Source organism: Asterias amurensis, chromosome 1 (genome assembly GCF_032118995.1).
Source record: "Asterias amurensis chromosome 1, ASM3211899v1".
Lineage (NCBI taxonomy): Eukaryota > Metazoa > Echinodermata > Asteroidea > Forcipulatida > Asteriidae > Asterias > Asterias amurensis.
Window position 1 is genome coordinate 20,783,510 of NC_092648.1, and position 26,611 is coordinate 20,810,120.

At 37.9% G+C, this 26,611-nt stretch overlaps 1 protein-coding gene across 2 annotated transcripts in view; it reads right to left on the bottom strand.

Moving 5' to 3' along the window:
* Positions 1–261: 261 nt before the first annotated feature.
* Positions 262–26,611, bottom strand: part of LOC139940778 (beta-1,4-glucuronyltransferase 1-like) — a 47,854-nt gene continuing 21,504 nt past the window's right edge. For both annotated transcript variants that reach the window (XM_071937251.1, XM_071937193.1), the window contains exons 3-4: positions 18,852–18,986; positions 262–7,448 (exon numbers count right to left, since the gene is read on the bottom strand). In XM_071937251.1, coding sequence (XP_071793352.1) covers positions 7,251–7,448; positions 18,852–18,986 — 333 coding nt within the window. In that variant the 3' untranslated portion in view covers positions 262–7,250. The remainder of the gene's footprint in view (positions 7,449–18,851; positions 18,987–26,611) is intronic.

The following is a 26,611-nucleotide window of genomic DNA, read 5'->3' on the forward strand; positions in this document are numbered from 1 at the left end:
ATTGCACTTCGTGTGAAAGGACAAAAGGACAACAATGTTTGGACTGTCCAGTCCCCAGTGAAATCTCAAGTTTAATCATTGTTTTCCTTTCACACGAGGTGCATCCCATAAAATTTCACAACCATGCTTAAAATAACTGAAAAGACCCTTGATAAATTGCTGTCGTGTAAAAAGTGCTATACAATGAAGAATTTACACAATGACTAAAAACACATCCGAGATGTACGCAGAATGAGTCAAAGTAAACACCGAAAAAAAATTATAGAATAAGGCAAGAGCTACAGATGGTCTCTCGACAATAATCACTGATAATCGCTGTCAGACTCGACAATATAGAAATAGTGTTACTGAAATCGTGTTACTGCATAAAGCTGTCTTACATTTCTATGCAGAAAATTGTTTCCACGGACCAATCATGCAAGGAGTTTAACAAAGCCCCTATCTATCCATCTTCCAATGAGTACCATCCCTCAAGAGGCGTATAGTCGTGCATGACGCTTGCAGTATTCACGCAATACACATGCGTTAAAAACATGATAATCATTGGCCGACGCTACACTGTGTGATGTCCATTGGAAACCATCTATGGTCACATTATAATTTGTATTGTTTAAACAAAAGCAACGAGTGATGAGACATACATAGTATACTCTGAGTGCGCATACAAGCTCAGAGCGTCTGTGCGTAGTACACACAATATTTCTTACAGTAATGTTATAAAAAAGTGCAGCCTTTAGCCATGAACACCCATGAGTGAAATAAAAGAAAGTATACAAAATAAAATACCCTGTGCACGCCATCGCATTTATCCAATTAATTTTGCATATGTATCAAAACACATCTGCCCACTAGTACCAATCACATTTTTTCCCCTTCATATTTCTAAAGAAGACATACACAGCTATGTACCGTATCAATTCCATACTAACTCACTTTACTATCCATTGCATTGATTGCCCTCTAAGCACAGCCAAATCCCTTGGGAAATAGTTGCAATATGATTAAAGAATTATGAATCCGTTGGCAGCCATTGGCCCAATTTTATTTCTATCGATCGTACCCCCATGTCTTGCTGGATTACACTCTTACATGACCCTCAGCAAACTTGAGAAGTCCTTGGCCTTAATCCGAGAGTGAAAATTGGATTTCAAGAATGTAAACTAAGGCCCTGGGGTTTGGATAGAAACTTGTTTCATGTCCTGGGCTCACTGGTATCAATAAAACATCAGACTTTCATGTTTTGAGAAACACATTTTGTATACAGCAGCCACTTTTGAATTCTAAGATTTTGAGGCAATAAAATGTGTTGCATTGCAAAATCCCCTTTTTTTATTTTGAAGGTCAAAAACAAACTAACCACAACAACAGCAACAAATTTGCCAGAAATGTGACCCTGTAAAGCACATCAATCAATCAGTCGCAAGTACAGAATTCCAAGTTAAGCAGAGCCATACAATTTAGGCCTGCCAATAAAGAACTATGGTTTCCATGGCTACCTCAGTGGTCCAATTAGCCTCCCCCAAATGAAACCAGGACAAAGTTAGAAACAGAAACTGGGCAAGCGTGGAGGAAGACCCCCTTGAGTAATTTCACATTTTCTTGGTCGTTAATTTTCAAGTGTCCATCTCTACATCCAATTACACTGCAGAAGATAGTGACCCCATTTCTTGAAGCTGAGAAAACACACTTCTTTTACATCTGCTATCTGGAGCATGGAGGGTTCCTTAAGTACTATAATGATAGTACTTAGTACCTATTAATGTGTAATTGCGCTTTGAGTAAAATTGGTTTGTGGGGGGGGGTATGAGAGAAAGCATATTTACAGAATACTTATTAAAGTAATAACTTGCTTATAAAAATAAGCAAATTTAGCAAGGAGCCAGTCAAAACAGTTTCATCTAAAATCCTTTTATAGCGCTAAAACTCTGGTTTGATTGGTGTATAACATTTGTATGTTATTTTTTCTTTTCATTGCAAAAGACTGGTACATGTAGAAGTTGTCTGTCAATTAAAATTCTGTTAAAAAATATTAAGAAATGTGCCACAAAAAAAAATAACTGCGAATAAAGCTGAATAAACAACTTCAGAAATCAAGGCGTTAAATTGAAGGGGGTTGGCTGGGCATCCAGCACAATGGGAATGAATAGGATTGACATATCAGGATGGCATAATGCTAAACCCTGGGCCTAGGAGAGAGGCCAACAATTCTCCTTTCAACTGGAATTAATGACTCCAGTAAAATGCTGGTAGATGGTCTACCTATAAATGGTAAACCAGGGATTCAGTTCAAAATGGATTTATAGAAAAGCAAACAATATTTTAAATTTTAATAAAATTTATATAAATGAAAGTTTAAAACTAATTAAAACTTTGATACTTAGTACTGCGATATGATCAGATGATTGTGGTGAAATTTTTTCATAAACAATAATTTACATTAATAAAACAATTGTTCAATCATGCAAATAATAACATGTAGTAACCTTAGATATAGTTTTGGCTATCAGGTACAGAGCAAACAAAGACAAAGTATAAAGATGATAAATATCAACAAATAAATTGATTAGTTTCAATCTGAAAGCTCACTGATTATAAAGTTCACACCAGTACCAATCCTCCATTGTCTGACAGGGTGGTGACGGTATTGTGACTTTCATGACACAAGTATGGAATTTGGTGTACAGTTCGATTACGCCATAAGAAAGATGTCTCGTTATATAGGGCCATCCATTGAAAAGGTACAAGCTGAATAACAAACGATGGCTGCCATTTTGAAAATATTGAAAATGGCTTGTTATTCTACTCGCTGTAATCTTTAAAATTCAAATCTAACAAGGCCCATTAGGCAAATAACTTTCGCATGACTTACTCGCACTGTGTGCCAAATTCCATGCTGGTATCATCAAAGGCACAATTCCCTCAAGATTATAACCCCTAACTGTTAGGGGTTATAACTGTCCCACTTCTAGTTAACAAAATAGCATTTTGAAGGCCCCCAGAAAATAAGCTTATGCTGTTTTGAAATAAGCCTTGATCGATGTAAAGAACTATTTTCCCCTGTTTTAACTTAAATTTTCCAACCAATGGTTGCTCTCAAATGAACAAAAGAAAGAAGGGCCATTCTCATTCTGCTTCTTTCCTCCATGGTTTTATGGTTTTATGGTTTTATGGTGTGTCCATTGAATAAGAAAAATATTTATTTTTCTCAAATAAATACTTAATTCAACATTGTAATGACAGACAATCATCAACATTCATTCAAATTACAAGTACGCAGGAAACCAGTTTCAACTATTAGTAATCATGTAAATTACTCAAATTATGCTTGGTAACCTTAATCAAAGCAAAACCTTCCCTTTGGCAAATCTATGATATTGGTCACAGCTTACTCGCTTCAAGTAAATTGTATACTTATATTTGATAACACCATGTGTGTATCTACTTGCCAGACGGTAAAATTATGTTATTATGAGAAGTTGTCTTGCTTCTACTATCACGGAGTAGATTTTCAGAATTCGGGAGACTTCTCAGTTCTAAAAAGAACTGTCCTGCTTATTAACTACTTCCCCGGCGGAAGGCAGAAAATCAACCAAGGACTACTACTGAATTGTACACCCTACCCAATGAGGGGTAGAACACACTGTTTTGAAGGTTTTGGACTGCAGGCTGCAGTATTTGAATGCCAGACATTGGGAACAAGGTTGTCTTTCAGGGCTTCTCTGTTGTGATAATCAGTAAGCGCTAAAGAGCAACAATTACGATCACTGATGATGGCATTTGGATAATGAAGGTCACTCGTACAGCGCTGGTTCTAAGATAGTTAGGGTTCACAATCAAGGGGCCTGTTGTGCATAAGTATTATACAGCTGTATTAAGCCAATAAAAGTAACGACAATGCAGTAAGGGTTCGTACCAGAATTTGTTTGGGTAATTTTTGGATGACTGCGCTATGTTCGAACACTCCCACATCTATGTTCCAACACCTCTATGTTCCGACACCCCTATGTTCCGACACCCCTATGTTCTGACACACCTATGTTCTGACAAACCTGTGTTCCGACAAACCTATGTTCCGACACACCTATGTTCCGACATCCCTATGTTCCGACACCTCTATGTTCCGACATCCCTATGTTCCGACACCTCTATTTGCCGACATCCCTATGTTCTGACATCCCTATGTTCCAACACACCTACATGTATGTTCCGACATCCTTATGTTCCGACATCCTTAAGTTCCATCATCCCTATGTTTCGACACACCTATGTTCCGACATCCCTATGTTCCGACATCCCTATGTTCCAACACACCTATGTTTCCACGCATACAGGCCCTATTTTTTATACGTTCTGATCACCCCCTGGTGAATTACACAGGTTAGGGTTGGGGTTAGATTTAAGAAAATACACTAGGGGTGTATTCTAGAGCTTCCTTAATTGGGCGCACCTACTAGGTCGTTAAGTGAAAAATGTATGCAAGTGTGTAACAACAAAATGAAAATCAACGAGTAAATGTTTTTCTTAGAAGACAAATCTTCCATTTTGCCAACAACTACTTTGGAGACCACTCTCGATAAATTTACCAGGAGTTCAAAATGACCGTCTAGTCCTGAGCACATGATTTGTTCTACCACCACTCATGCATGCTTTACATCCACAATGTATGGCCGGGTACTTTATTTGGGTTCTCAAGCCAAGGGAGCCTGTATATTTTCATAACTTGACTACTACCTTGAGTAATGGGCCACAGAAATAACAGAAAAATACTTGCTGAACCAAAAGTCCACAAAGCGTGTGTGCTTGAGTGCTGCCGCACAAGTCCAGATTACTCACAATGTACTTGCTGACATTTTGTTTTTACTGGCGCTCAAATCCCACTTGGCACTGACTCTCCTCTGTAAACCATTACAGCATAGTATAAAAAACCAATACTGCAAAATCACAGTAAGATGTTTTCCGTTCTACACAGATCAATGGGTTTTTGTGACCAAACTTGGTCAACCTCCTTTTTTGTGCACATTAAGATTTACTCTATGTAAGACATTCAAAATGTGTATTACTTCAGTTTGGTCAAATGCCACACACTTGACTGATCTTATTTTTATAAGAAAACGAAGACATTCCATAAATCATATTATGTTAATATATATCAACCTTTAAAAAAAAGGTCACAAATACTTGTGACATTTGTGTAGATGCTGCAAACCTTTACAAATGTAGTTAAACAAATACAAAATAATAAACAGATATAAATTGCAATATTTCATGTGAAATTTGCAACAAGAAAAACTGCAATAATTATCTTGAAATAACTCAGTTGGGGGAGTGCAAGACAGAATATCTGAAGGTCCCTGGTTCAAATCCTGAACTAGGTACTTACCGCTTTAGACTTTACATGCTTACCAGCATAAATAAATTTCATTTTTTTTATGGCAAACAATGCTATTTGCAACCCCTTTAACACAACCGTACACCTTGCAACTTTACACATTTATGTCGAGCATTACACTTGTCCTAGTTTGGCTTCATGTTTTTCTTTTAGACCTTAGCAATGACTGCCGGCAGTCATGAATTATGACACATGTTCACATACGAAATGTTGACCTCTTTTAGAAAGAATGAAGAGACCCTTTGATTCAAATTCCAAAATCTCTAGCAGCTGCGTGTGTAAACGATGTAATAAATCACAACATTCTAACATTCAAACTTGTGTCATCTTTTTCTTTCAGATTTCCTTAGGAACATTCCCAGATATTCCATGGTCTCAGACAAGCTGTATGTAATGGTTCTTAAATCAAAATGGTTTCGGCTCTGATGGCAGCTTGGGATCAAGCAACCTTTTTGGAGCAAAGGTTCTAAAACTTGTAGCACTAGCAGTAAAAAGTGTTGCTTGAACAGAGAGTTTTCAACAGGGTCCCAGTGGCATTCTTAAGATATGTATTTTGCTTTCATGTGTGCTTCCACTGCATTCCAAAAAGACCTGCGTACAACTTGTGCTCAAAGTCTATTGCAGTAGCCAATGCAAAATCCACCAATCGGCTACAAACCTGAAAAATACACCAACTTCAGTATGAAAGAACATGGGTGGCAAAGACTAAAGAACAATTCTCTTTTTTATACAAAAACAGTTGTCTCATTGTGGGTGTGGAACAAAACTGCAGAGAGGATATGGAGAACTCAAATGTGCACTACTCATTTGTAGTAAATCTACAAAGCATTACTTTTTACAGAGAAAGGAATTCCAACACTAGCTTTATTTTCACAGAGGTTGTAGATTAACACCCTCTTGACTATCTTGAGATTGGCACAATACTTCCAATCATCTTCTCAACCCCTAATGAGGCAGGCAAAATATGTTTCCCGTCCCTAGCCAGACTCCACAGTATCTTATAATCACAACCTGACCATACATCCACGAGTATAATCTCAACATTTCAATGTGTTGTGTGGCCCGATAAAATAAACTTCAGCTGGGTTGTTTATTTTGCAAAGAAATTTGTGACATGCCGGAATGGACTCCATCATCAATTTGCGACGAGGACCTCCATTTTAGGTTTTGACCAAGCCCTCTATTGATTAACCACCCGTACTGCGACCCGCGCTTAATTACTCAGGGAGGAAGAGGTTTGGATCATTTCCGGTTGAAGTCAATTTTTGCATCAGTAAATAAAGGAGTGCAGGGGCCTGGGAGTAATTGTATGTTTATTGATGAATAAAAAGCTCAACAGCATTGTGTGTATACAGGTATTACATGTCGTCGGCTCAGTGCTATATCAGGTCATCATTTGCAATGTCATATTTGTAATGATCAAAAGGTCTCTAAATGAAAATCAACTAATGACCTTATCGTCCTGAGCAGACGATGTGATGTTGCTGCTTTACGATGGTGAATTAATGATCAGTCATCGACTGAATTTTAATCAACTCAGCAAAAAATGGTCGGACATCAACATCCAGTTTAAATTTAACATTTTTGATATAACCAGCAAGAACTTTACAAATTTGTTACTTAAATTAGTTCATGATGTTTTGTGTACATAAGTATTCTTAATTTAAAAAAAGTTCTCATTTAGACTGTGATAAATACCGATAATATTTCAATTAATCTGTCCCTCTTAAATTCGAGACTGTAAATTCATTTCCAGTAGGTTTAAAGTTTACAACTGTTTAACTTTTCCAAAAAACAACTAACATACCACAAACACCTCTTGGAGGCAAACCACCATACTGTACTGAGCTACTAATAAAGACTACGTCTGACACCTCTTTGACGAGTCAGGATACTTGACTTTCAGCTCTTCCTGAAAATGAAGGAACAGCTCCTTGTTTTTGCGATTTTCGTTGAGTTTGTGGGCATGGTAGGACGATTTCTCTTTAAAGCCCTTGTGGATGAGGAAGGCGTTATCCAAAACGGCAAAGTTGTATCCAGCGACGTTCATCTCACACACCTGGAGAATAAGGACAAGGGGAATAAGACGAGATGACTCAGAGATGTACGTACAGGAATAAGGGCTAGGAATCAATATGACTAGGCCCACTGGCATACAGCTGTGGTCTGCAGAAAATATTACCCCTTAAAATTAATATACCCCCCCTCCACCTGCTTAGCTAAATGAACGACGGTAACCCCCTACAAATTGATAAATTGCATTCAACAGTTTGGCTGGCAACCTTGACGCAATTTACAATTTAAAAAGGCTATAACAACAAGATACACTACAGACAAAAATAACAGGAAAACTGTAAAAGAAAAGATAAAAAATGTAAACACTAAAAATGGCTCCACAAGTAAAAACCACATTAAACATACATAGGCTGACCTCTGTAGGCTATAATAGACTAATTAGGCCTTATTGTTTTTCCAAGAGCAAAAGAAAAGCCCCAGAAATCACACTAAAGTAGGAAGAATATGGAATTTAAATTCATTTTTAATAACAGGAGATTCATTTTCAATTTAATTAGTTTTAGTATTAACATCTCAAATACTACAAGACAGAAGTGAAAAAGACTTAAATTGGTGTGCTGTCCACAACAATAAAAACAAACAACTAAACGATTTAAACAGTAAACATAAAAAGTGATATAAAAATAGAATATCAGGTTCAACATCCTGAGAAAATGGGTAGAAATTGGTCCTTGGCTATCAGTGATGGTCAGGTTTGTTGAGGTTATTCCAGGAGTCAGGATGTTGCTAATAGACTAAATGGATCCATCATGGATCCTTGTGGGAACAATGACCCTATTGTTGTTCGCTATATTATCATTGCCAAGACCTTGGGACAACTTGTCACCATCACTGATTACTTCTGCCTTTAAATAATTACAATAACAGTAATAGTATCATTTATAGTTCTCCATATTATTTAGGTAACCTATTTTCAAGGCATAAGAAAACAATGAGGACTACAGTAACACAAGAGAACTAGGCATGTGTTTTCGGTTGCTGAAATAAACAAAAATTACACAAATACCCAACACATCTTTAATATACAAAATGATTCATTTGGTCGAACCCTAGCAAAACTTTTTGAACTTGCTCTTTGGTCTGTAAAGAAAGATCACAGTGTGGTCAATAAATGTCAAAATAATGTGAATTAAGTTACAAGATGAAAAAGAAATTAAAATTTTAAGACATGTGGTTCAGGAGAACAAAAGAGTTAACAAATTTAGTAAATAATTTTGCATTGGACAGATGTGGGCAAAAACTTATGTTTGGAACATCTATAAATGAGTACCTACATTAGTTCCATACATATAGTTTGGGATCAGCAGTAGAAACAACCCTCGATCACCACAATCAGAAGAAAATGATCAAACCATTTTAATAATGTTATTGCAATAACATTATTATAATGATAATAATAATAACAACAATAGCGCATCAGCCTAAGGTCCCTATGTGCTTTAAAGAGAGAAAGAAATATGTTGAAAAAGGCAGAAAAGAAAGAAATTAACTGCATTAACATTGATTGAACAAACCGGTTTTAAACCAGGTTTGAAATTGATCAGTAGATTCTGCCTGTTTGACATTGTATGGTAAACTGTTCCAAAGATACACAGCAAAGCTCTGGAAGGAGCGAGAACCATAGGAAGTATTATTTTTTAATTCACTAAACTATACACAAGTGAAAAGAAAACACTACAAAACATGTGGAGAAGGCTGAGGAGAGAAACAGATAAAAAGATTCTTATAACTATAACCAAAAGGTTAAGTCTGCAAATAAGATTATTTCTAAGATTAGTTCAGACAAGCATTATAGACAAGAAAAATTATAAGCATTAACAATATTATTTCCACCATATGGAAACCATAAGCCAACCTGTTAATTACATAAAGCTTTAAACCAACTTTCAAGGATTTCCAAAGCGGTATAATTAAATTTTGTCAAACCCACATGACCCGTAAACCATTCCCCATGAGCTCTGATAAGAACCTGTGTAAGTGTCTAAGAGCTTTTAGAAGACTGGTAGAGAAATAAACCATTTAACACAGGCTGCATCTAGAATGAGAAAAACACAACTTCAGATGGACAACACATAAAGACTGAACTCCAATAATTATGACTGGCAGTTCATATGAAACCATAGACCACACTAGACGCAGACAGTGAACTAGTCTTGGTGCAAGACGTTTTTATTAACTGTCACCACTCAACTATCACAATCTTGGCTCTACCTCTCCTCGCTGCGCACATTACTATTGAACGATAGCGGGCATGTTGGAAAACTTCCAGATCACCACACCACTGGTGGGATCACGGCTTACAATACAGTACTAGTCTTGGTGCAAGTCGTTGATATTATTGTCACTCAACAATCAAGATCCTCGATGCGATCCTCGATGCGCACTATGGAACGAAAGAGGGTGCAGTTGGAAAACTTCCAGATCACCCCACCACCCCACTGGCGGGATCGAGGGTTACAGAAATGCTCTCTTTAGGTGGAATAGTCGGGATGTGTGTAGCGTTGAGTGCATGGGGGCCTATGGTCTTACCATAGAGGTTGACCAACTCAATAAGAACGTCTTGTACCAAGACTAACAGAGAACGAGATTTTACCCACTAGAAGATCCACACTCGATGGAGTTCCAGTTTTGAATGGAGCTAGGTCTAGACTTCAGTGTAAAACTAATTTAAGAGAAGACTGATTGACAGGATTCATATTGAATAAAAGTCCACTCAAGTCAGGAAGGATAAATTGACTTAGCTTTTTCAAATTACTAAAGAATGATGTACAGACACGCCTTGGAATGCTAAACTAAATACCGATAGACAAACTGATTGACATCCTGCATTTAATACAACTAGCTCAAGCAGCAGCTAAGATTAAATCCAAACAAACCAGTAAAAGGTTGTTTCTGAATATCCTCAGCTATGGAAACCCAATACACTCCAATTCACTTTTATGCCAGGGGAAAAAAACGTCCATAAATCATACAAAGACATAATCCTTAATGACTTTGTGAGTTGCAGCGTCAGGAATTTTACTGCATGAATGTAAGAACAGAGTGCAGTATGGGTACATATCCTAGTAAGGGCGGCTTTATATTCCTGGATACTGTATTCACGGCCAAGCGCCCAGGATCAAATATCACAGGGCAGTAGGCTGCAAGCCCCGGGGGCCAGCGGGATGAAAGACAAGAGAATACAGCGTAGCAAGAGTATTGATGACAAATGATGATAGAGACAGGTCCTGGAACAGCAAGAGTAGACATCACAGGAGTGATCAAACTTGCCTCTATGAGAGCAGCAAAAACACCTGCCTCATCCTTTGTGATAATTGCTAAATTGGCCTTGGGTATGAAACATCTACTTCCATCTCTAAAAATAAAGATCCAATCAACACATTAGTACAGAGAACTTTATGCTTTTTTTGGTGCTTTACTCCTCGGCAGAGTCTTATCTCACCTTAATGCAACAAACAATGTCTTATCAGTTTAAGGGAAATACAAATATAGCACAATGGAAAAAAAAACTTCCATATAACAAAACCTGATGATAACGACTCAAGATTCAATGACAATGCACTCCCTCAAAAGTACCAATGTAAAATAAACGTATTTTTTAGAAAGAATCAATATTTTCTTAGATATAAAGATGTGGCATGTATTTTTTTCCTAATTCCATTTCTGAAGAATGAACATAATCTGAAACAAGTCATCCCGGGTCCGAGAGGACTTCTCAGCGAACGATTTCCCTTGTATAGTAGAGCAAAATGCTACAAACATTGTGTCACTTGCTACTCAAAAATCACGATTTGCTACTCAATATTGGCATTCAGTGTGCAGTTTAACAATGTTTGCTATGAAACTGCCGGATAAAAACGTTCCCCGCTTCTCAATCCTCAGCTTAATAAATCTGTAGCATCTCACTCAGCCTCTTCTTCTTGAGACGTTGGCCCTCCCTAACATCTCTCTTCATCCTCCCTGTGAGCCTAGTAGAAGAAGCCAGTCTGATAGATATAAAGGTGGTCCAAGCACGGTCAGTATTACAGACACCTCATACACACACCCTCGTTAAAGGCACCTCGTTAAAGTTTCCTCTATGCTTCTTTAAAGGCACGGTTCACTTTTGGTTATTCAGCCAGCAGCACAATTACATGAACAGAAACATTATTAAAATTCTGGAATTCTCAAAGACCAGTATTCTCACTTGGTGTATCCCAACTTATCTTCCAGTATGCTCGAACTGGTGGATGGTTAAAAAAGTTATAACCTACTCCCGGTTTTTATACTGCACACTGCATATTGTGAGTGTCAATGCGTCACGCTCCGCATACAGACAGTACATTCTAGCTTTGCGCGTGCATGCTGTTTGTTATGAAATAACATTCTTAAATTTTAAACTCTGCACGTTGTACGTGAGACTGGAAGATAAATTTGTTATAACACGCACGCTCGTGGAATATGGGAAAATATAGGGACTCTGCGTCCCATATCCAATGAGGACGCAAAAGCGCTATAGTTTTCCACATCCCACTCGCGCTTGTGTGATAATTTATCGAAGTTGCAAGTACATCCTTGTTGCACCAATTTGTTTGCCTAACAAAAGGCTTCAGGCCTAAAGCATTTTAACATTTTAAAAATTACCACTTTCTCAAAATCTAACATCAGAGATAGCCATTTCTCACAATGTTTTATACTATCAACAGCTCTCCATTGCTTGTTACCAATTAAGTTTTTATGCTAACAATTATTTTGAGTAATTACCAATAGTGTCCAGTGCCTTTAACATTGAAGAAATCGTCACCACCCATGTATAGGTTTACCCAGGGAGACTTGTCCCATGTTGCGCACATGCCGACTGTGCATGCCTTGTCGTGAATGAGATGTAGCTCTTGATGTGTTAATGATATTTGCCAATCCAACCATCTCTGCTGATTCATCACTAGTCACGTACATTAGCATGTTCAAGCATGTTCAAGTAGCCATTGGAATATCTTTATTATGCCAAGATGTCTACCTTGTGATTTTTAATTGGAGCAACCCTACAATGTAGTCTTACATAACATGTCATGAAAACTGTTTCGAATTAGTGCACTTATGGAGGAATAACTTTCTCCCTCCATGGCTCAGATGGTGCAATCAACTTATATGCAGTTTATCAATATTCCAAGAAGGAAAGACTTCATGTAAAACTTTGTTTTAAAACCGGAGATTAAATGCATTGTAGTAAGTTCCACCATCGAGGAAGGACCCACACGTACCTGATAAACTTTAAATGTCCAATCATCTGCTAGTGTCACAATTGCTTCTTAGTGCTTCAGTTAGACCTCGCTGTTCTGTCTTTGTTCTACATACTTTATAAATCCAAGATCAACCTTAAAAAAACATTTTCAGCTCTAAATACCTGTAGCTGCACTGTAGAATTTAGACCCCCATGTGTAAAGACTCACAAGCTGTACAAATTTTAACTCATTAAAATAAAATAAAATGGTGAAAGTACAATATCAGATATCAGACTCTCTGTTTGATTATTCACAATGTTCAAATGTACTCCCTTAACGTATTATCAATTCCAACAATTTCCCGACCCTTTTCTCCTCAAATGACAACATTTCAGGGGGAAAAAAGCGTAAAGTCCAACGTAACACGGTCATCAATCAGCATTCAACTTGAAACCCACACAAATGAATATCCTGATGACAGGTCTCTTGTCATCTTGCACCAATGACCCACATTTTCCGATCTCACAATCAAAACGGGGGAATGCAGACAATCCAATCAATCATTCATGACATCAGGTCGGTCAGACATCAACCACTCCACAGTCCACTCCACAAAACTTACGCACCTATCGCAGGTATCGCAGGTATCACGAGAAACCTCTGAAGTAACCTCTGAAGAGGGTGTATCGTTTACAGCCAGCTCCACCAAACACCAGATATTGATACACCCTGTGATTCCATGGAGTGGACAGTTTTGTTCCTGCTGCTAACGATGTTTACCTTTATAATTTAGAGGTGTTGATTTCAAACTAGGCTTTCAGGGAGAGACTTGATGACAGTTAGTTATTCAGACAGTGACAATTCTTGTCGGAAGACAACACCGACTGTGATATAGAAGCTCCTTAAAACACTGACCGTGATGAAGTTGACAAAATGCTTACCTGTCAAACACTGTGTGTTGAAGATGCTTTCAGGGGCCTCTCTCATTATTTGACGCCAAGTTGAAGAGGTTATGAAGATCACCAAAATACCCAACAGTCCATAACAACAACGCCCAGAAGCTGACGGTCAGAGCACACTGACCGTAGTGTCGAGCTGTTCAAAACAGTTCTTCTCAGAGCCATCGCTACTCTTAAAGAGACTTCTACACGGTGTCACCACAAACCTTACTTACTTACATGTACATTACACCCAGCTGTCATTACCGTTGTTCTTTTTTATTTTAAAGGTCCTATGAAAATATCACTAGTCAACAACCCTCTCATGGTGTTTTCAAGGAGCTTCCAACATCCTCAAAGAATAATAGCTACATTCTAGTGGTTATGGACCAAGGGCTCGCACCATGATACATACATTCTGCGCCTCATATCCTACATGTTGTAGCGAGACCCATTTGTTATTCCTGCTTATACCTGACTATAAACAACCAAACTCTAACTTTCTCAATCCCCTGACGAGCATACAATCCTAAGCAGCTTAAATTTGCGCTAAGGGTGATAATCCATCACAATACTGTTTCAGCCCTCTCGGTTTCCCATTTATACACTTGGGTTCAACAACGGCTTAGTGCCTTGCTCTTAACAACTAAAGTGACACGACGAGGAATCGAACCCACAATCTGATGATTCAGCCATAAGAATTTGAATCCAATGCACTGAACCACTCGGCCTTGACACGTACTGGGCCGATAAGTTGAAAGCAAATAATTATTTCTCAAAGAGAATGGAATAATCTAATGACAAGAAGGGGCCGCTCAGAGAATTCAGTGTTAAAAATTGTTTTTTCTTCAAACTTTGCGTGGATGATTCAAAAGAAATAACTGAAAAATGAAAACACATAATTCAAAAACAAACACAAACAACAATGTATGCCAATTCAAGTATTGTGAAATTGTATACATGGACACATAAATAAAATAAGCTACACTTCATTTTAGTTTGAAATTGAGAAGCATTTTGTCCCCAATTATCCCCAACTTTAATAAAACCTCAAAGAATTCGCCTGACAACTTTAGTTTCCAAAATGTCAGCGAGAGATTGATCGGAGCCCAGGAAAAAAACCATTACAAGAATGAACGCCGCGAGTAGACAACGTGCACCACATATTATCAGCACTACCACCAAGGGAAAGAAACTAGCGTAGAGCTGGGGGCTTAATGGATCGTGTTTGTGGGACTGTACTGATACAGTTAGAATCGGCCTGGGGGGTTCCTATCTTGGCCTGCTCCCTTGTCTACCGCTGACGAGTAAGATCTACCAGGGCACATCTTTTGTTGCAAAGATACATCGCAGGCTCCACTTCAGAGAGCCAGAAAACCTACGGCTGTATGGATTTGCATAATTGAACACACTGTTTTTGCATGAGAAGGGGGAATTTGAGAAACATGGATTTTTTCTTCTTCTTTTTTTTTCTTTGTGAGGAGCTGACACAGTGTTGTTGATAAACAGTTTACAAGTATACATTTGTATAAAGAGACTTTTGTAAGACTTGTGGACTGCCGCTTTTGCAAATGCCATCAGTGCTTTGAAGTAGAGTAAAGATCATACATGTATGCTAAAATTAAAGAAATAGTAATGGCAGTTTCAGTATGTTTTTACTTATACTTCAAAATAATTCAATACACATAAAATTATAATAATGTTAAAACTTTGGGAGGCTTATCATCCTTACAGGCAGCTGAGAAGCTGAATTGCGAAGGACGCGCCTACAACACAAGTCGAGGTATTCACAGTCACGGAATTGTCTTTGGCAGCCAGCCACATCAACATATGACCACCAGAGATCGAAATGACAGCCAGAGATCGAAAGTGTTTGATTTTTCTGGAAGGTGAAAAACTGGAGGGCCTGGAGAAAAGAACCTTGTTGCATAGGAGAGAACCAATGCCAGAAAAAACTCACATTTGGCCTTTGCCGGGAATCAAACCAGGGCCACAGTGGTGAGAGGCGAGTGCTTTACGCTCTAGCCACCCACGCCACAAACAAATTCCACCAGGCATGTATGCTTTGTAGTGAAAGGGCAAGGGCACCAAGGCATTTTCTCCTTGGTAAAGAGCACCCTATAAGGAAATTGTCAATTTCTACTAAAGGCACCAAGGCAATGCCCAGGGGGCATGAGGGAAATCGCCTTTGTTACCTCCGTGAAGTACATGTATCAGGCCTGACTACCTATATAGAAATTAGTATGCGAGTCCATTGTGATGCAATTTATGCGCACAGCCGTTTATGCAAAATTCAGCTTTCCCCAGTGGTCAATCCAATAAATTTTGCTCTACAAGTCTTTCATGTAGTAAAAAGGCATTCTTTATCCATTGCTGAGAAAGATAACAGAAGGCATGCCAGGCAGTCACACAAAAATGATCAGGCACAGTATTTTCTCACTCAGTTCTATTCTGTGGCTCAAATGCATTCTCTGTCAGGAAAAACAAACGCCAGCTTCCTTCGTCTGGATGGTTATTGTCAAAATTAACTCAACTGAAAAATTGTCTCACTTTTTTAAAATTTTATTTCATTGCATACAAAGACAGCAACAAAACATGCTGGTGTCAAATGCAATAAGTGCTAAGAACTGTATAAATTATATTCTGAATTGGGCTTTTAAATAATTCAACACATCAATTTCAATTAGTATACACATTGCATCAGAAGAAGTTGAGTAATGAAAACTAAGACCAAACAAACCCTCAATAGTATACTGTGAAAAAACCACAATAACTACATCTGTCACTGTACTTACAAGTCTATTACCAACTAAAGAAGATTGTTTTAATAACTGAGCTGGATAAATTGTTCTGCTTCGTGGAAAATTCAGGCGCCACTCGCTCTGCGTAGGTAATTTTTTCTCATAATAAACCAATATTGATCCCAATCCTAAAAAGGTTGGTACAAAGTGTTTTCACAGCGGCCAATGTCTCTCTTGTGAAACTGATCAATGGCCGGTGTTAAATAAAGCGGGGAAAATGGTACTGGACTGTGACGCCTTGCACAAGAACCCCAAGGCTCTCTGAAATTTCAGATTCAAACCGAGAGAGAAAAACAAAATATCTGGAACAGTGCCTCACCGCGGGAAGCCATGATAGTGTTCATGTATCCCGACTAATTGAAATGAATATAAAGGGATACATTACCTGGATCTGCAAGACTAATGCCCGGACTACACCAACTTATCAGATTAAGGAAAGCTTTAAGGTATAAACCTAAGCAACGGAAATTCCGGCCGACACATTTTTTCATAAATGCAGGAGGTGTCTCTCCGGCATACGTATACGGACTTTGCAAATTTGACAGGGACGACTGATCGATACTGACAGTGGTAATAGCATCATGTTTTACTGGTTTGTGGCGGGGCGGTATTTTTTTTAAGAAATGAAAATTAAGGAGTTGAGTTTAATGAAGGAGACAGCCCTGATTGGTCAATCGGATTAGGCGAATCTTGACGACAAACCGAGAATGAAATGAGCTGGTATACCGCTCTCATCCCTGCAAGATGGGATCCCAAGGTTGTTTGCGCACCGGTGAAATCAGCGGCGTGTTTAATTTCCTACACGGCTTATCAATTCATGAATTTTGATTTAATTTCATATCTGGTTGGCGCGTCCCATCCAGACGGATATCAAGTCAGTCAGTGTGAAGCACAGCTGAGTGAATCTGCCCTCTGCATTAATTAAGCTCACTTTCATAGCGATGACCCGCTGACATTTCTTCTTGTCTATCTACATTTTACTCATTTTGTAACAGGAGAAAAAAATGTATGTTAAATTTGCACTGGGGATAAAGAATATTAATTTTGGTTTTACCCATACACACTGATGTGTGTTTCACTGTATACTCAGTACTTTCCTGAACTCTGTGAAAAAAAATCACAGGTATATCACTCGGATGGGATTCGAACCCACGATTGTTGCAATTCTAGAGCAGTACCAACTAGACCAGAAGATTGCACGGTAGCTAGAGGCAGTTCAAATCCTTTTTGTATTTTAGCAGCGGGTACTGCAAGAAAAAACATTTTACACTCTGTATATTTTGGGTAGAAACATACTGGCAAGTTTATTTTTCTTCTTCCACACTACGCCTACATTTTGCTAATTTTGTAAAAAAGGAAAAAATATCACACTTTCTTTATTGTCGGTAGAAACATACATGTACTGGCAAATTTATCTTCCTCCACACTACATGTATGTCTACATTTTACTCATTTTGTAGAAGGAGAAGAAAAAAGTCACACTTTGTCTTTTGTCTGCAGAAACAAACTGACAAGCTTATATTTCTTCTTTCACACCATGCCTACATTTTGCTCATTTTGTGTCTGGAGAAAAACAAAATCGTCTATCGTATATTGTTGGTAAAAACAAACTGACAAGTTGATACTTTCCTAGTGAGAGAAGGGAATGAGGAGAGGAGGGAAAGAAACGTTTGTAAATTACAATATCATTATAATATCAGTAATTATAAAACACATTTATATAGCTCGGAATCCACTGCAAAAATGCTCCCAGGCGCTTTACAATAATAAAAAAAGAACAAAATAAAACATTTAATCACAAAAAGTAAAATCATGAAAAAGTCACAAATAAGCTCCACAGATGTGATCAATATAAAGCAATAACGGATAAAGTATACAGATATCTATCAATCAATCAATCAATCACAACAGTAAAATCCATGTGAAATATAAAAACACTGAAGAAAAAGTTACAAGACTATACACTAAATAAAAATATTTAAAATGAAATCAGTATTATGTTAGGGATGATCTTATTATAAGCTTATGTCGAACATTTGTGCAACATTTTACCGGTGTCACTGGGGCTTACTGCTCCTACCCCCCCCCCCAAAAAAAAACCAACAAAAAAACAAAACAAGTAACAGGTAAAATATGAAGCATACAAAAACAAAATACATACAAATCATTGAGAGAGTAATAATAGTAAAAGGTAAAAAAGTAAATGGTTAAGTAGAAAATAGTGTGATACAATATTAAGAGATTGTACAAAAATACAAAGTGATTAAGATTCTTTAGATGATAAACTCCCTGAAATATTACTCTGACTATTCCCAGTATTCCCAGGTATAAAAGGGGCTGTATTTAAAAGCATACATCGATTGTAATTGGTTGACGGATTGGACAACGTCTGATAGGAACCTAGACTGACAGCCCAACAACAGTGAACACTAAAACACTACAGTACCTGACTGATGCGATTGTATCCATACTGCTTGAATCGTTCATCGTAAAGCGGCACGTCCCGGTGTCCGATGAAGAACGGTTCCCATAGGGGCTTCCATTCTACTGTGTAGGCGATGTTGACTGCACCAGCGGTACCCTGCACAATACAAAAACCCATCAAATATATCAAATCTCAAATTTGGATTCATCCAGGTTTTCTTTTGAAGGAGATCTCAATGTGACACAAAAACACAGAAAAGTGATCACTGACCTCACGTTTTGACCCCAGAGCAGGGTTCCAAATAGTGAAGGGACATGCAGTGTTCTCAAGATGTGATTAATAAACCCTGCACAATCGAAACCCATCAAATATATCAAATCTCAACATTAGATTCATCAAAGTGGTTTTTTTTTAAGAGATCTCAATGTGACACCAAAACACAGAAAAGTGATCAACGACCTCACGTTTTGATCCCAGGGCAGGATTTCAAATAGTAAAGGAACATGAAGTATTCTCAGAATGTGATTTATTAACCTGAATGTCATCTAACAATTGGTTAAAATTTTCCACAAAGTTCCCAGATACAGTGCAAGAATTGCTTCAATGCACTGTATTTGTGTGTTGGGATAGCACAAAGAATTCATGTGATTTATATGGGGAGCACCTGTCTACTTTCAATAAAAGTATTGTCAATTTAGGACTAAAGCAGGCCTGATACTTCACGGAGGCAACGAAGGCAATTGCCTCCGTGTCCCCTGGTCATTGCCTTGGTGCCCTTGAAATGCTCCAGTACAAATTTGCAATTTCATCATTTAGGGTGCCCTTTACCAAGAAGAAAATGCCTTAGTGCCCTTGCCCTTTCAAAAACGAAGCATACAGCCCTGCTAAAGGCTACATTGTAGATCTTTTTTTTCATGCAATATCAGGCATGTACATGTATGATAATGGGTCCTCCTTCGAAAAAAGTGGGAATTTTTAGTTGAGTACAAGGTTTGACCTACATGTACGTACATACCATGGTGTAGGCCCTAATACATTTCAGGCTTTTTAATCACAATTTTTTCAGATTTTTTTTTTTTTTTTTTTTTAAGGGCAAAAAAAACCCAGACTAAAGTAAGGAAACATATCATGCCTGCAATATGCTGCACTTTGTCATGTTTCTTCCAGTTCCATCGTGTGTTTTATTTGCAAACTTTAGCACTTTTCACATTAAAGGAACACGTTGCCTTGGATCGGACGAGTTGGTCTTTGAAAAGTGTTTGAAACCGTTTGTTATGAAATGCATATGGTTAGATAGATATTTTAAAAGTAGAATATAATGATCCACACAAGTATCACTCAAAATTGCGTGGTTTTCCCTTTTACCTCGTCGACTAACACGGTCTGCCATTTATGGGAGTCAAATTTTTGGCCTGCCGTGTTAGTTCGTAAAGGAAAAGGAAAACCACACAATTTCTAGGCAAGTTTGTGTGGATCATTGTATTCTACTTTTAAAACATCTTTCTAACCACATGCATTTTATAACAAACGGTTACAAGTTTAACGCTTTTTAAAGAACAACTCGACCGATCCAAGGCAATGTGTTCCTTTAAAGAGCCACTTCCCAAGAAATAAAACACCAGGAAATTTGTGGGGGAGACATAACCCAGAGCTGCCAACATTTGCAATCAGGGATATTTTGTACTACGGCAGTCAGGGAGATATTTAGAGTAATACATTCAACAAAATAGAAACACAGTTTCCATAGTCAGGGAGACTTTTAAATGTGTTCATCAGATCAAGGAAAGATTGGTTTAATTTCAGGGAACTTTCTGCAGAATCAGGGAGAATTGGAAGCTCTGTTAACCCAACCATGCCCCCGCCACACCCCTGGGAACATTAATGAACCACTCAGTATGATAACCCTGGCGCTTTCTCCATTAATCCTACTCCAAAGCAAGGGGAAGCTTTTTTCCCTGGACGATGCAAGGGGGAGAAATTTAAGTGTGAAAGTGTCAATCACACTTTCCTGGGAAACACGTTTAGTGTGAAATGGGTTCAATACTTATGATTGGGCAGGGCCCTTTTGCAACAAATCTGTCAAGCACGAAAATTCACTGGCACAGAAAAAAATTGCTTAGAAGGAACAGGTGATGACTAGCAAAAAAGCCATGTTGTGAATTTACTCGTCTCTGGTCCACTCATTTTTGCTCATTAATCAGTAATTGGGTTTAAAGACATTGGACACTGTTAGCAATTGTCAAAGACTAGTCTTCACAGTTGGGTGTATGTCAACATATATATGCATAAAATAACAAACCTGTGAAAATTTGAGCTTAATCGGTCCTCGAAGTTGAGAGATATTAATGAAAGAAAAAACACTCTTGTCGCACCATGGTCACACGAAGTTGTGTGCTTTCAGATGCTTGATTTCGAGACCTCAAATTCTAAATCTGAGGTCTCAAAAACAAATTCATGGAAAATTACTTCTTTCTTTTTATATTATCAACCTCTCCCCATTACTCGTAATCAAGAAAGGTTTTATGATAATAAATGTTTTGAGTAATTACCAATAGTGTCTACTGCCTTTAATAAGCTTCATGAATTTGTTGCCTATCTTTTGTTAAGACATAAGAAACTTACATGTGTCCTGTCCCCTTCAATCTCGTTCCATTAACTATAAGTTACTCTGGTTATTATTAGGCCTATCGTTAAAGGAACACGTTGCCCTGAATTGGACGAGTTGGTCTATAAAAAGCGTTTGTAACCATTTTTTTTTAAAATGCATATGGTTAGAAAGATGTTTTAAAAGTAGAATACAATGATTCACACAAGTTTGCCTCGAATTTGCGAGGTTTGCCTTTTACTGTGCGAACCAACACGGTCGGCCATTTATGGGAGTCAAAATTTTGACTCCCATAAATGGCCGACCGTGTTAGTCGACGAGGTAAAAGGAAAACCGTGCATTTTCGAGGCATGTTTGTGTGGATCATTGTATTCTACTTTTACAACACCTTTTAACCCATGTGCATTTCATAACAAACGGTTACACACGCTTTTCAAAGACCAACTCGACCGATCCAAGGCAACGTGTTCCTTTAATATTTTTGCAATGTACACATAATTAATATTAAACTTCTAAGTATTAACCTAAAAAAAGTAGACATAGGGGGCCTACATTTGTAATGTAAAAATGGTATAAAAGTTACACAAGTAAAGACAATGTCTCTTATTGATCTCTTCACCCTGATGAAAGTCTCTTGGGGAGGGGGGGGGGGGCACCTGAGTACACGTATGTGCTAAAGAATTGCATATTTCAATTCAAGAAATTCAATCAAAAAATCCAACCAGCATCTCCACAAACAAGCCTCTTTGCTCTTTGTTCCGAACAAAAAAACCTGCCCCGTGGAAAACAAATAGGAATGAAAAATCCTGCTCTCGCTTAAGGATATTTTTTCAACAGGCCTTCAGCTGGAGAGCAAAGCTTTCACTTTAACAGCCAATGGGGCAGCGTGCATCTGCCCGATAATTACTAGCATTACCATTTCATTTTGAGTGGCTTATCCTCGGCCATTTATATCCTACTTGCCCATCAATTTTCTTTATGAGAAGTTCAGAGGAAGCCTGCGGCGAAACTGACATGTAAATATTTTGTTTCCCGTCTCTTCTTGTTTCTGGCGACAGGCAAAACTTGTGTCAGACATTTGTGCATATCATGAGAAAAATATACGCCATGACTGCACTACAAATGTACATGTACACAGTATGGTAATTCTCTTGTGTGTTAAACTATTTCAAATACAGTTCCCTGACCATTTCATTTTTGTGATGCACTCAATTTCCAACAAACAGAGCCCTCATGAAAGTGGGGGGGGGGGGAAACAATTACAAGTCTCTAAACTCAACGTTGAAATGGTGTATTGAATGTCAATTTATTTGATACTCTTTGAAAGGGAAATTTGAAGCATGTCTTCAGTGAACATAAAAAACAAATTGGTCTGTCAATTTCAAATGGGATTTTCAAATTTTGGTGTCAATCAAAAGGTCAAATTCATTGCTGTTTTGCATGAATAGCACACAAATTCAATCATTTTAATTCAAATTCTCTGTACAAAATGTGACATCATTGAACGTTTCGGATTTTGATCACAACTGCACTTGAATGGTATCAAACACTTTCACCACTTTAATGTGAGGTTGGACTCTTGGAGACAAGTAATTCTTGTTCTCCATTTACATAAGGACTCTCTAGGAACATGAGCGGATCTCAAACACTGAAATTGACCTTGGAGCCCCTCTTTAAACTTTAATGTACAGTTCCACATCACAACATTCTAAGAAATCAATATTCAAGGATCGAGGCATGTCTCACTTCAGGACCCGACTGAACAAATATGTAGTGTATAGTCAAGGTTGCACATTCATCAAGCCTTACATATTACACTGGTTAACCTTCAAATGTAATGAAACTTATTTGTATTATTCATAAACCTTATTATCCAAATTACTTTTCCATAATTACAATGGCATCCATTTGGAGTTGTTCTTGATGAAAGTTTACACCAGCGTGGCAGACTGGAGACAGAAGTCTCGTTTAAGTTCACCACTACTTGTTAATTTAAACAGCATTGCACAATGAGCAAACTAACATGTATACGATGCGTGTTCTTGCATACGTATTGGCGCAGCGCATCGAGCTGTGAAAGACAGTGTAATTTCCTTTCCTGACGATAGTCCTAGTTTATGATTTATTTCTATTAATTTCAGACGGAGAAAGCCAGACTCATTATAGCTTTAATGACTATTATGCCATTAATGGTAATGAGGTAAAAAAGAGACAGGCTATAAATTTAGATAATGGCAGATCATTACCATAACAAGCCACTCAGGCATTGAAGCAAGCCACTCAGGCATTGAAGTATCCCATTCCAAAGAAATCTATCCGCAGGACTTGGACCCAGTTTTTGAGCAGAAACTACTGTTTGCCAAATACTTAACTCTTGAATGATTCTGAGTTCATTTTGGTGAGAATATTTTCATTTGTTGAAATATGGAATCATCCAAACAACTCGGCTTCACCTCATTGAATGGCTTATTGAATGGTACACAAATAATGAATGTTTTGAGTGCAACGGTGCAAATATTTTCATGAGTTGAAAGATGGAATGTCCGCCTTGCTATATAGAACATTTCATCTTTAAACTCATGGAAATATTCTCACTCTTGCATGAATTAAAATCATTCATTATTTGTTTTATATAACATCCAAGTAGATCTTTGTCACAAATTTACCGTATCAGAAATATACACCAAATACCTACTTTACAGGATGCATCATGTACATCGTTCTATACCAGAAACAAAATATTGATCTAAAACAGGAAATTCCACCCTTACAATCATCAGACACATTTCAGAATTCCATATTTCTATCCAACTAAAAAGTCTACATTCTCCAAAGGTGTGTTGTTTTACACAGACCCTGCCATCTACATTACATCTTAGCCAGGCTGTTCAACTTGAAACCACAGTTCCTCGGCATTAAGAGAGGGATTGAAAGCGTATACACAAATGTGTAGGTATCTTGGGAGGCCTCTTCAGATTGTATTGATCTTCCGTACTGAAGTCCCCACTGTCATGTAAGATGTGTAGTGTGTAAGACCGAGTTAAAAAAAAAAATTAGCGTCCGGGTTCCTCAAAAAAGTAAAGTGGGAGGGGCATTTTTTTATTTTTTTTTTTCAAGACGATGGCAGCCATTCTATTTAAAATTTCATTGTTTTTTCTTCACTATTCAGATTCTATTGATCTTCAGTACTGAAGTCCCCACTGTCATGTGTGAAGTGTAGTGTCTTAGACCATGGTAAGACAGAGTTAACAAAATAATATTTAGCGTCCAGGTTTCTCAATAGAGGAATTGGTGGTGGGTTTTTTTCAAGATGTGAGCCATTCTATTTTTTTTTGTTTTAACCAGCTCTGGTTTTTTCTTCACTCTTCAGATTGTATTGATCTTCAGTACTGAAGTCCCCACTGTCATGTGTGATGTGTAGTGTGTTAAACAGAGTAAAAGAAGTAAACTTTGTTTAGCATCCGGGTTCCTCAAAGTATATATTTTGTATGTTTTATTTTCAAGATGGCCGCCATTCTATTTTTAAAACTGGGTCCTCATTTCCATTTGGGTTACCACATGTAACTGCAGTACAGTTCTCAATTGGGCTAAATGGGCAACATACTGGTTCCCAGTTGGGCTAATTAATGTGTGAATTTATACAAACCATCTTCAACCATCTTTTTGTTTTACAGCCATAATAATTGCAGCCACAATTGTTCTCACGGTGAAAAACTGGAAGATTGGGTTCAACCAGCAGAATAAATGAGCCCTCCTCTAGAGATCAGAAACCTCTACTTGAGTGGGAGGGTCAGATGCTTAGGGTTGTGCTAAGTCAGTTGAACTTACATGTACACTTGGAAAAATATCTCTGGCAGGACTTTTTTACCCCACCACTTCTCAAAAACAACCTGTGGGATTATTTTGTACTCATGAGTTGATGCACCTGCATACCATGCATGCCGAGGGAGAAAAAAAAGTGTTCCTGACCAACTAGCCGAGTGATCTGACAGGTATGATATTTCTTGGATGCAATGAAGGCGATTGCCTCCATGCCCCCAGGTCATTGCCTTGGTGTCCTTGAAATGATCCCATAGAAATTTACAGTATATGGTGCCCTTTACCAAGGAGAAAATGCCTTAGTGCCCTTCATCTGAGAAAAAAACAACATACAAGCCTGATCTGATATTCAAACACTGTACATGAGCACACAAAATGTGTAGTTGAAAGTATTTCTTTGTGTTATGGATTGTCCTTGTGTTAACTTTTGGTCCTCGGTTGAGATGTCCAGTGTAAACTTGTTTTGGTTGTAGTCTCCCGACTGTTATTTCATGCACACAGCTCAAACCACACTTGGTTCCGGAGACATCAGTAAGTTGAAGGACGAAAGACAAGATTCCAAAGTCTTTTTTTTTTCATTCTTGAATTACGTGTACCATTACAAGGGCCATCCCACGCCACGCTATCTTTGTAAATGAAAGCGAGCAGGAAACGAGAACTGGCCTCTTGAAATTCTCACCGGGCATCTTCAGTGGTCTAGTCGGCCCTAGAATATGATTAAGGGGTGTGGGTTCGAATCCCACCCAAGTAGGTTGGAGTGGATTATTTTTCCACAAGACTTTGGAAACACTATGCATACAGCACTTACATCACTTATCAGTGGAAGGATAAAACCAAGGTACATGTACTATTCTGTATTCCGGTTGAAAGTTATTACATCTAGATAATAACAAAAAACTTCTCTGTATTTCCCTGTTTCAAGGCTACATACAAATTCCACCTATAATGTAGGGTCGTGAAACACTATGTGTTTTTTACGTGTTGAGGAACAGGTTTGTCCTTAAAAGTGTACAGAACAAAGGAATGTCAACAGAATGACTACAAGTGCAACACAGCGACACTATACTGTGTGTGTGTTCAGACCTTGGAGTTTATTGCTTGCGCATAATAACCTCTATACACACTATTTTCTCATCTAACATTAGACCAACATCTTGGTTAAGGACGGTTGTGTACATTAGTGATAGGATCTGGAAGCGATTATTCAAAAGAGCAGACAATTCCAATATTTGAATAGCTCAGTATACACAGAGCAACTTGCCATAGTTGTACAGGTTTGTATGGAATGGATTGGCATTAGCTTTTGCAGTTCGATACAAATTGTTGCTGTTTAAACAGTCCAAGAAAAAAAAAAATA